Source organism: Gadus chalcogrammus, chromosome 7, assembly GCF_026213295.1.
Source record: "Gadus chalcogrammus isolate NIFS_2021 chromosome 7, NIFS_Gcha_1.0, whole genome shotgun sequence".
Classification (NCBI taxonomy): domain Eukaryota; kingdom Metazoa; phylum Chordata; class Actinopteri; order Gadiformes; family Gadidae; genus Gadus; species Gadus chalcogrammus.
In genome coordinates this window covers 23,177,104-23,188,982 of record NC_079418.1, presented here as the reverse complement: position 1 = coordinate 23,188,982, position 11,879 = coordinate 23,177,104, and the positions used below count along the sequence as shown (strand labels likewise).

Sequence of the window (11,879 nt, the reverse complement as noted above, 5' to 3'; positions counted from 1 at the left end):
GCATCTGCTCATCACAGTAGAGGTCGACCTGCTGAATACATTCTAGGTGTGTGGAACACACCAGGCAGCCCCAGCAGGTGGGTCTGAGCTTTAGTCACAGTGGATAAGTCTTGTTTAGACCGCCTGTCTTTTACAGAACATGACTTCTTCTGGTCCATGAACAACTGCCATTTGACCGAAGAAGGGTAATTTATCATAAGCCTTTCTGGGAAAGAGACAAAATAGCCTTCCGAACCAACTGTCTTATCAGAGCCATTTTCACTCACTCTCTATCTCTGCCTTATCTCACCTCACATAACTGAAGGCTAGAATGACTCATAGCCTAAGGGATAAAGACAGATCTTTGTGTCTCGTGTGTGGTGTGTGTGTGTGTGTGTGTGTGTGTTGTGTGTGTGCGTGTGTGTGTGTGTGTGTGTGTGTGTGGTGGGTGTGTGTGTGTGTGTGTGTGTGTGTGTTGTGTTGTGTGTGTGTGTGTGTGTGTGTTGTGTGTGTGTGTGTATGCATGCGCCGTGAGTTCTCTGCTGTTATGTTCTGCAACAGATTAACTGGACCCAATACCACCTCAGGCATTTGGTAGCTCCCGCATCTTTTTGCTAGGTGCTAGGATTGCTTGGTATTTTACACAACTACACACTCACATGCAAGGACACACACACACACATGCCCACACAGACACAACCTTATGCACACACACATCCACACACAACTAGATTAGTTTCCCCTTTGGTGGATTCAGAAATGACTCAAACCAAACCAAAATGTGAATTACTAAAGCCCTGGCAGAGCAGAAATCCTCTGCAGAACGCCTGCCACCCATCGTATCATGAGGCAGGGGCTATTTGGTAAGGGGTTTCCTGCTTCATTAGAAGCTTGTGCGTTGAGCACCGAACAATCGGAATTGATTTGTGCCGTAGAAACACGGAGCAGTTAAGAGCTACGTCGTACTTACACAACACGCTGTGCATACACGTCGTCTTTTCCCTTTTTTTTTACACCCCCCCCCCCCCCTCCATTTCGTTTCCAGTGTCTCTGTTTCCTTGGTAACACCTGAGGGTTTGACTTACACCTTGGAACACAATCATTATGGCTGACTGTGTCGTGGCGGCGCCCCTTCGGCACTTTGGGCGCAGAGATTGTCTAGGTTGAAGGCCAACCGCGACCTTTCAGAGCGGCAAGTCCTACGTCCTCACTGTATGAAGGGTTTTTAGCGGTTAGAGGGTGTTTTGCGTCATGCAGTTAAATGTGCTCTGTGTGGGATTAGTGACATCTAGTGGTGAGGTTGCACCCCCTCACCTCTCCCTTTCCGTTGACGTTGGACCGGGGCCTGTTCTGGCCAGCTGCTAGACACTTACCGAATGATATCATCATCTATGCACCTTCCAGTAGCAAAGTGTAAAGTGATGAGGTTCCTTGATAGATTTATACATAAAATGTAGTTATAACTATAAAAAAACGATAGATTTCATTAGAAAATGTAATTCAGACGTTGTATCTAGAGCCGTAGTAGACCCTATTTCTATGAAGATATGAATTAAGAAAACGCAAAGGATCCTCATTTTCATGGGATTATACAGTAATGAAAACATACTTATGAATATTATATTCCATTTAGGCTGAGTCCGTCCCGTTGGATGCCACCTAATGCTAAACCCTGAACCGTTAAAGCTATCGACATTACTTGACGGCCTAATCTCTCCGTTTCTTTATTTATATTTTTTCACTGTGTTACCGGGCAGATGTAAACGTAACTATAATGGGAAGTGACAGTGTGATGGAACCTGACAGTGTGAACGAAATCAAGGTAATGACTGTTAATGAAGGCTGTTGGAGAGAGAGAGAGATAGAGCGACTAATAGAGAGAGAGGGAGAGAGTGTTTGAGAGACTAAGTGAGGAAGTAGAGAGAGAGGGGAAGAGAGAGCTTGAGAAATAGAGACATGAGAGAGCCAGAACATGAGAGAATGAGTAAGAGAGAGAGTGTGAGAGGGAAGACGGAAGGGAGAGAGAGAGAGTTGGATTGCGTGACTGAGTGAGTGACTGTGAAAGAAATTGTAGCAAGAGAGAGGGAGAGTTAGAGAGAGAGAGAGAGCAAGCTAGAGATCAGAGAGAGAGCTAGAGATCAGAGAGAGAGAAGAGAGAGAGAGAGAGAGAGAGAGAGAGAGATGAGGGAGATAAAGATAATGAGTCTCTTGAAGAGCTTAAACGATGGTAAGACAATAAAGCAGGCTGTGGAGCAGAGTGGCTGATGTGAAGCACAGCGAGGCGGTAAAGGGAGGGCCATTACCGCCATAGGCTGCTCTATGACGTCAGCCCGGCCAGGACCCAACCGTTGCAGCAGCAGCTGAGGCTCCTGGGGGCCACATGGCCAGCAGAAGGACGGCTAATGTGTAACCTGAAGGTCTACCTCTAGTTGATAGCGTCTATTTTATTCATCCACTGTGGATGGACACATTCTTCATCGTGTTCAAAGCATGTAGACACACTTGTTTGTTTTGAAGAATACATAGGTTTACTACAGTGATTACGTTATCGTACACATTTATTATAAGTGATGGTATGTTATTAAAGTCAGGTGCACAATCCATACATTGAATCAATATTCATATATCACAGTTATAGTTCCAATGTGTGTCATTTCAAATAGCTCACAGCTTAAATCAACCTGGACATATCTGTAGTCAATACTGTTCGATAGTGATTAAATGACATCCTATAAGTGATATATTCTACAATAGAAAGTGCTGGCTAGCCGGTATATCTCTCTTAATTGTGTCTGACGCATACTATGCTAGTTTGTGTCACACTGTCGCTCAGCCAGTTAGAGACGACAGAACACTGTTGTGTTTTTTATATATATATATATATATATATATATGTATATATATATATATATTAGATATTTGGATTTCTGAGAGTCTCCCGCCTTCTAACTTGGTAGGGCTCAATCGTACACATTGCAACTTTAAGCTTGCAAGGTTATTGAAAGAGTTTGTCAGATGGGAGGATTTTTTGTCTTCTTTCATGTGAAAACAGTATGACTGCCTTAAAACGTGTGTGTGGGTGTGTGTGTGTGTGTGTGTGTGTGTGTGTGGTGTGTGTGGTTGTGTGTGTGTGTGTGTGTGTGTGTGTCAGACTGTTAACATGACAGTGATTCCTCCAAAGCGCCCTACCTACACGTTCAGTTGCCAAACCTTCGGCCCTTATTATCTTCCTCTCAGCATGGTTTCTCACTTCTGTCGCCATGACAGTCTTCGTCCTGCTGTGGTGTGTGTGTGTGTGTGTGTGTGGTGTGTGTGTGTGTGTGTGTGTGTGTGTGTGTGTGTGTGTGTGTGTGTGTGTGTTGTGTGGTGTGTGTGTGTTTCTTTCTTCTTCCCCGCGACTCGCCGTCTAGTTTCACTGACTCTCCTGCTACAGCCAAACTCTGTGAGTGGAGGGGGAAGAGCAGAGAGAGAGAGAGAGGGGGGGGGGAGAGAGAGCGAGAGAGCGAGAAAGCGCACATATAGACGAGGTTAGATATTGATGGTACCGAGGTACACAAAGCACGGGTGAAGATGCTTTGCTCTGATTGGCTGTCAAAGTTCAATGACACCTGATGCACTGATTGAAGCCTGGGTACGTTCCATCACACACAGTCACTTAGTGCTCGGTCACCTCAACCCCAAGGGTTGAGTTGGTAAATGACCACTGGCCCACAGTGACCAAGCACATATGAAGTGAGAGTTTTCTAATCAAATAGAACCAGCTTGAGGGACAAGCCTCGGCATCAGGTCGTGTGCCAGGTCATGTCCAGTCACGTCTTTGACCAACTCGCTTACTTCCTTCTTAATGGTGAAGAGGCAACGAGGGTTTTCAAATCCGTCCTGCTTAAGTTTTTTTTAAGTATGGCTCCATGTTTGTTCTATTTTCAAAACATATCATTTTTTTCCTCTGCATGAACTTTATAGGCCTAGCTATCCTTCTCACATTTGTAAAACCCTGACTGTTGAACCATGATTACATTAGGATGAGGGCAGTCAAGATGCACAGATTCACACTGATAGCTAAGCGAATTTCTGCGTGTTGCGAATACTTACACAGTCAATGTAAAATGTATATTCGTGTGAATGGCTTCAATGGCATGCAACACACTTTAAACCACTAGATGTGTTGCGAACATCCTATAGGGGGCAGTAGCGAGCCCAATCAAATGAACATTATCAAATGTACAAAAAAATGTCAACATCAGCTTCGACATTCCTCGGTAAATGTTCAGTGTGATCATTTATAACCAATTATTTTAATGATCTGATCTTCATTAGCGTGGTGAGGCGACACGTTAATGGAAAAGGGGGGGGATTTTAGTCACACTAAACGAACCACTAACATTTACAAGCTGGATACACACAAACACAGATCCAAACACACACGAGATAATTCAATCTAATTAGTTTGCTCTGCTTTGGCTAAATGCTAATTGCTTGGCAGAAGCTGATCTTAATCTAGGTTGCAACTTCAAGATTTAAATACACTATCGCTCCATCTGTCCCTTCCATTTTCGGAAAATAACATTTTAAATCAGCTTAACTAACACAGCAGCCCAATTTATGCTGTACAAACAGAATGCAAAGAAAAACAATCTACACTCACCTCGCATACGCTGAAAGCCAACGACAGATAAATACCTCATTTTAAAGATAACTCGTACAGACTTGTGCAGAGAATTACTTTTTGTCTTACCTCGCTGGTAAAAGGTATTGTCATTCAAATATAACATATGCATTATTCAATCTGTTTGGATTGTATAGGCAAGCATTCAGTTGCAGTATGTACGTATGGAGCTAGCAATTGTCATGTCCACCTACATGTCCACCCATCTCTATATGCAGTCTCCTACGCTCCTCTCCTAAGTGATTCACAACGTGCAATTGGGTGCCCGATGTCTCTTTGGCCACAGATGATTGAACAGTGTGATGAAGTATACAAAGCTGCAGTAGTCTTCATGCCTGCTCACAAATGCTGGGTAGGATCGCAACACACAATGCCTTTCTTTTTAATGCCATTGACATTGAGCTCTCTGGAGACTTTGCCTCCCAGTGTCTTTCTCTTCGTCTTCAATCCTTTGGGTTCGGTCTTTTTTTATTCATGGTGAAAACATTTTTCATTCACTTGCAAACAGTGTTGTGTACAAACGGTGACAGTGACATTTGTGAGAAAAGAAGAGCACAAAGCCAATAGCAAAGAAAAAAATAATAAATGTTGGTCGACAAAAGTCGTGTCGGACATTTTTTGTTTTGTTGCGGATCTTAAGTGATATTCATTGATTTTTGCTGAAAGGAAATCAGGACGGGATTGCCAACGATTCTTATGGAAACAACTCATCATTTGAACCAGTGTCCTGTTGGAATTCATCCTTTACTAAGTTTTGCAATAAACAACAACAGCGAACACAATGCTATGACACCATACCATACGGTCAGGGTTTAAACCTAGAGACCGTACCATGTTTAGAGGGGGCGGGAGTGTGTCAACAAACAGTAGGAAAGGGGGGAAAATGCAGTTGAAAAAGAGTTGTCTGGTGTTGAGTCCTCATTTCTTATCTCTTTTAATTAATTAAGAGATTTTAAAAAAAGATATGCAATTTATTGAGTAATTCGGCGCAGAAGTAAAAAATTGCAGCTAAAATGCTCATCAACTCATTTGCTCAATCAGATTTATTCATTATTTTAGATAATTCATTTGAATAAAAGTGGGGTTTAGTAAAGTTATTTTTTCTTTTATCACGGCAGGTCAACAAGACAGAGGACAAGTCCCTGGAGGAACGCGGCCGCATCATGATCTCCCTCAAGTACAACTCCCAGAAGTCGTGCCTGGTGGTGGGCATCGTGCGCTGCGCCCACCTCGCCGCCATGGACGCCAACGGCTTCTCGGACCCCTACGTCAAAACGTAAGTGTTGAGACTTAAAGACGCAGTGTGCAAGATTGAGCCCGCCCGGTTAGTAGGCCCGGAGACTTTCACAATGAAAAACGAACAGAGTTCTAACCAGGCAAAATGCCAACGGTGAAATACAGACTAGCCCAGTTCGGCTGGCTGGGTGGTGGTGTGAGTGGGAGGGGTCTCGGGAGTGACTATAGTACGATTCTTGTTAACAAAGAATATATCAGCTATACGGTGTGATGTTATCGATGACTTTAATGAAGTCACTGACAACAGCATTGCCTATAGATATGTCCAGGTTATTTTAAGCTACGAGCTGGTTCAAATGTTACAAATTGCTACTTTAAAGGTCCTGTGTAGGTTAGATTTAAGAGCTGTTATTTCTTGTCATGTTTTAGAAATGCCATTGACATTAATTTTATTGAGCGAAATGCACGTTGAGATTTTCTTTTTCGTTTGACTGCGCACCTGCCACTTTATGAGACCATTTACATTTTAGACTGCTCCTGATTTTTTTCCCGACCAATCAGTGTTAGAGTTCAGGTTAGGGTTAGGACATCTCTTCTCTGATAAGTTTGGTAGATCCCCAAACGGCGTTATTCTAGCTCCACCACAGTTGCTCAAATGCAACTCTTCTCACTGTTGCAAAGTAGGGTGGGAGGTAGCAGAGACAGACTGTTTTATATTCAATCTCATAGTGGAATACATTCATGCAGGTAATAAGAAACTGTCTATGCACCGCCACTCCCCTGTAACCATCGCCACGTACAGCTGCATCCCTTACCAGAGGATGAATGAATGTAGGAATTTATTTCTCTCTCTGCTTATGGGACATTTCGTGCCTTCGTGGACAGGGCAGTTAAGGGAGGACAGATGAAGGGAAAGTGGGTTGAAATGGAGAGGAAACGACCTGTAGCATAGGTCCATAGAGTCGAACCTGGGTCGTTCATCCATACGTGGTGGCACGGTAAATTCATGTGGTTATTACCGTTAGCGCTAGTGGGTCAGGCTTACAAGCTACTTCAAAAAAGTGCTCTTAGTAATGCTAACCCCCTTCAGCAACAGAATCCCCTTAAAGCACCTCTTAATAAATTGTTAAATTCATGCGTTGAGACGAGACACCAATGTTTTTGCAACCATATTTCCATTTTGGGCCAATATTGGCCCAATATTGGGCCAATATTGAAAACCTACAAAGGATTGTTTGCGTTGACCGCGCCATGCTCTTTCCCTCTTAATAAGCAAAGGGGGAGATCATTACAGTGTTGGCAGTTGGGGAACGGCGAGTGATTTGTCCAAATCCGAGACACTGTGAGGGCCGTTAAAACCCGATTATCTGGCACTCAGTGAGGAGGTGAAACACGGCCACCGCGGCTCGGCTTGCGGCATGACCCGCATCCAGAGAGCAGCACTTTTTCTTATCAAACGCTCATTATTTATCAGACATTACCACAGTCTCTGGGCAACAGGGAGGGGGGGGGTCTTCTTTAGGGCTATGCGGCGGAAATAAGCTATAGGCTATAAAGTCAAGAGAACAAACCTAGAGTGAGGGGTGAGTACTGAAAAACCTTTCCAAAGGATTAACGGTACAGAAGGAGCAAAGAGAAGAAGGGGAAAAATAAAGTTTTCCCGAAGACAAATCAGAGAGTGTGAAGGTCTGTCAGCCTAGCCACTCAGCCTGGCAGTGTGATTCCTCTCTCCCTTCCAACCATCGCCTCGCCCGCTTTCCCTTTCTCGACGTAGTCGGTCACGGCTCCCTGCTCCCTGCCGGTCTGTGTGGGCATGCTAGCTAGCTGTCCCAGATATGTTGATTGTCTTTCTCAAAAGTCAAATGTCACCAAAATATCATGTCTGGCAGTTGCTATTTGCCCTGGCTGGTGGTTTAGCAGGGCAAGTCTTTTGCTGGTGGCCAAACCAAGTGCAGGCTTCAATATGAGGACACCGTGGGCAAGGGGGGATGGGGTATGAATTGTAAAGTGAGACTGAGATAAGGAGAGGGTCAGATAGACTTAATTGAGCAAAGCTATTAATTATTACAATGAAAAGCTGAGCTTTGAGTCATGTGTTTTTAGCCCTCAATGCTATAGGCAAGATTGGCACGTGGAACCACTTGTCAGCCATAAATGAATACATTTCCCCCAAATCTTGCATCTAAGGCTATACTCTCTATGCAGGCTTCAAGAAACTAATTTCCCGCCTATTCAACAGACTATATCCATGCTTGATGCTTAATTACATTTTCTATGTAACACGTGCATTGTTCAAGAGAAACCAGCTTTTGATAGACCCTGTTGAGTCGAACAAAAGCCCTGCAAGAAGAGGAAAAAAAGCCAGGCTCCAGAGGGACATTTTCAGGGGAAATCTTTTAAAACAAACACAATGAAAGCATTTAGATCCACTGACGTCAACGATCAAACTACTTGTTTTCTGTTTCTTTTGTTTTCTCAGAATCTTGTCTCCCTACTAAGATTGGGATGTGAATATGGATTGTTCTAGAACTGAAGGAAGAAGAGGGGGTTGGGGGGGGTGGCTGTGTGGCTTCATGTTTAACACCATTGCATTAACAATGAACCCGAAGTATTTCTGAACCCACTGCTTTGCCGGAGCATAGGGTAGTGCTGCAGTGCCCTCTGGGGGATGGAGCTGTATAACAACATAACGGTTTCTATCATCATTTACATCATTATTTATCAAATGTACAAAGATTTGTCCGTTATAGGATAATTTTTATCAATAGAATAATAGTTGGTAATATATTAATTGTGAAGAAAAAGATGGTCCTGATAAAGGTCTGATGTAAATTCATGAAACAGAAAGCCCATGGATGCTTGTCCAATTCAATGTTTTTCAAAAATTTTGTGTTGCTAGCAGACCTGTCAGTGAATGGCAACATAAACTACAAGCAAATAATCAAATGGCCTAATGTAAACAACAACAACAACAACACATCAAGGGGTGGTGTTTTCCTAAGTATTGCCTACTTTGTTCTGCTCTCCTCCCACAGATATGTCCTGTGTGTGTCTGACACGGTTGCGTAACGTGTGTGTGTGTCTCTCGTGTTTCCTGCAGGTACCTAAAGCCAGATGAGAACAAAAAGTCAAAGCACAAGACCGCTGTGAAGAAGAAGACCCTTAACCCAGAGTTTAATGAGGTAATAACCGTCGCCATGGGATGAGGGGCACGCCATTTACATTTGTATTCATTTTTTTCTAGGGTGAAAGGGTAAGCTGAAGTATTTTGATCTCTTTCATGCTATCTTATGGTGTGGCATGCTCGTCTACGATGATATGCATCCTGGTCGTTTTTGCCTGAAATCAATAATAATGAATTCTTTGAGAAATACGGTAGTCGGATCTCTTTATCTATCAAACAGGTTCATAAATATGGTATTTATATCCCAAAGGAATTAAGACATGCAAAAGCCATACAGAATTTGAAACGACCACCGTAAATGAAGATAAGGCACCATACCATGATATTTATGGTAATGTATGCATGCATGTCATTTATTGTAGTAATTGGTACACCAAGCTGTGTTACAGGTCCCCTTTCTATAACTCAACAATCCTGTCTTCCTTTCTAAATTGAATGACAATTTAAATGTTATACTTGCGATTGACTTTAGTTAAAATAGGCACACAGTTTATAATCTTAATTCAAAGGGTCAATAAATTGAGGACCACAGGCGTCTGGGCTGTAAATTCCCTCGTCAGACGATTCCCACATTTCTTTCAAGTCCACAGACTCCAGCAGTGGGTGGAATCTACCTGCATCTCGGCCACTGACCCCCACCGGAACATGCAGTCCGTAGACTTGACATTTCCTTTGACATTCTTTCCCTGTGCCCATATTCATCAGTGTCTCCCTCATCCCCTCCCCCTGTCCCCCACCGCCCACCCATGCCCTTTCCCATCAGAGACAAACACGGGGGTCTTCATCCATATTAATTAAGAAACCACTGGCCGCATTACAGCCAAAGGGCCAGTGACCCTGATTGAACCTCAGATTATTTCCAAGAATAAATCCCCCCCCCCCCCCGCCCGATTTCACCGGGTCACAAATTGGTGTCAGAAATGTATTGTTTGGTCTCGGTGCGTAGTGGGTTCTTCCCTTCAGTCGCCGTTTCCCCGATTTACTGTCCCTTTGAATTAAGATGATAAACGGTGGGCCTATTTTAATTAAAGTCAATACTGATTTTTAATCCTTTTTGCAAGTATAACATTTTAATGTAATTCAATTTTGCAGGGAAGACAGGATTGTTGAGTTATAAAAAGGGGACCTGTTGCATAGCTTGGTGTTCCAATTAATCCATATGAGACCTATCAATGCATACACTACCATAAATTATACGGTATGGTGCCTTATCTTCGTCTTGAACGGTGTGTATGTGTATGCACTTGAGCAGGCAGCTCAAGACATCACAATTGCTTAGTGTTACAAAGTGTTACAGCTCATTACGTACAAAAAGCTATTTCACTATGAAGTTGGCAGCATTTAGCAGACACTTTATCCAAAGCGACCCACAGGTGATCCATCCACCTGAAAACAGGTGGATGGATATCATTTTACCTTATATGTATCCATGCTGTTTCCACATTTCCAATCTGGGATCAATAAAGCCCAAACCCAATCTTAATTTAGGCAGGCCTACAGGTGGATCGGGCATCGAACCCAGGACCTTTCGGCTGGGATTCAAACACACAACCGTCTGTATTGTGATGATTCAGAACATCCTTTCGTCCCCCGCGGGCTGGAGAAGGCTTTATTCACCGGCGTTGTTAGTGTCCATCACTAGGAGGCTTCAGATGTAACCCAGCCACCTCTGACCCGCTCCTGCAGGAGTTCTCCTACGACATCAAGTACGCCGACCTGACCAAGAAGACCCTGGAGGTGACCGTGTGGGACTACGACATCGGCAAGTCCAACGACTTCATAGGTGAGTGGCGCGCAGGTGCACTCCTTCACCACCGCCGTCATGACCGCCTCGCATCAAACGCCGGGAGGCCGGGGAAGGTCATGCCGTGAAATCCATCTACGTCAGCAGCAGGGGGGCCGGGCGGCTCCCCCTCCCCCCCCCCCCCCCACAGACACACATCCTTCCACATTAATCTGATTCCACTATCTGACTGACTGATGATTCAACGACCCGAAGGGAAACGACCAAACAACCACCTGTGCTGAAGCTTTTGGTTCATCGACTGCCGTGTGTGTGTGTGTGTGTGTGTGTGTGTGTGTGTGTGTGTGTGTGTGTGTGTGTGTGTGTGGTGTGTGTGTGTGTGTGTGTGTGTGTGTGTGTGTGTGTGTGTGTGTGTGTGTGTGTCACACAGTTGTGAAAAAGCAGTGCTACGCTTACTTGTTTGATGATTCTACTGAAGTACTGAAATGTCTTTATAGCGAACAACATTTTGAAATAGGCTGCCTGGATTCTTCTGCCAACCTCTCTAACACATCTCTCCCATATCAGCTCGACCTGTTCATTGCTTTACTTTCCCGTATAAACTCACCTGATGAATAAACACAGAACACCACAAAGCTTTGCATATTGCTGTTTCCAACCATTTGAATCAAAGAATACTCGGCATCAGGGAGCTTCAGGTGTGTGTGTCTGTGTGTCTGTGCGTGCGTGCGATCACAACAAGGGTTGACTAACGATCTGCTCTGCCATCCTCCCGCAGGCGGGGTCTCCCTGGGCATCAACGCCAATGGCGAGCGGCTCAAACATTGGTTCGACTGCCTGAAAAACAAGGACAAGAAAATCGAGCGCTGGCACACGTTGACCAATGAACTGCCCGGGTCGACGTTCAACGACTAACCCCCCCCCCCGCTCCTATCCCTCCTCGCCCGTCTGGAGGACTCCTGGTCCCAGCGAGGGTAGCATATGAAGATGTCCCCGCCTTGCCTTGGAAATGTCCCTGCTGTCTCTCCTCGTGAGTGTTGTCCTAAGACCCGCCTCCACCAGCCTCGACG

General features: G+C 44.4%; 1 protein-coding gene across 1 annotated transcript; it reads left to right on the top strand.

The window, feature by feature from the left end:
- Window positions 1–5,792: 5,792 nt before the first annotated feature.
- Window positions 5,793–11,879, top strand: LOC130385240 (double C2-like domain-containing protein beta). Its single transcript, XM_056593657.1, has 4 exons — window positions 5,793–5,921; window positions 8,982–9,063; window positions 10,752–10,848; window positions 11,588–11,879. Exons 1-4 carry the CDS (start codon window positions 5,809–5,811, stop codon window positions 11,722–11,724), a joined length of 429 nt encoding a protein of 142 aa, XP_056449632.1. The 5' UTR covers window positions 5,793–5,808; the 3' UTR covers window positions 11,725–11,879.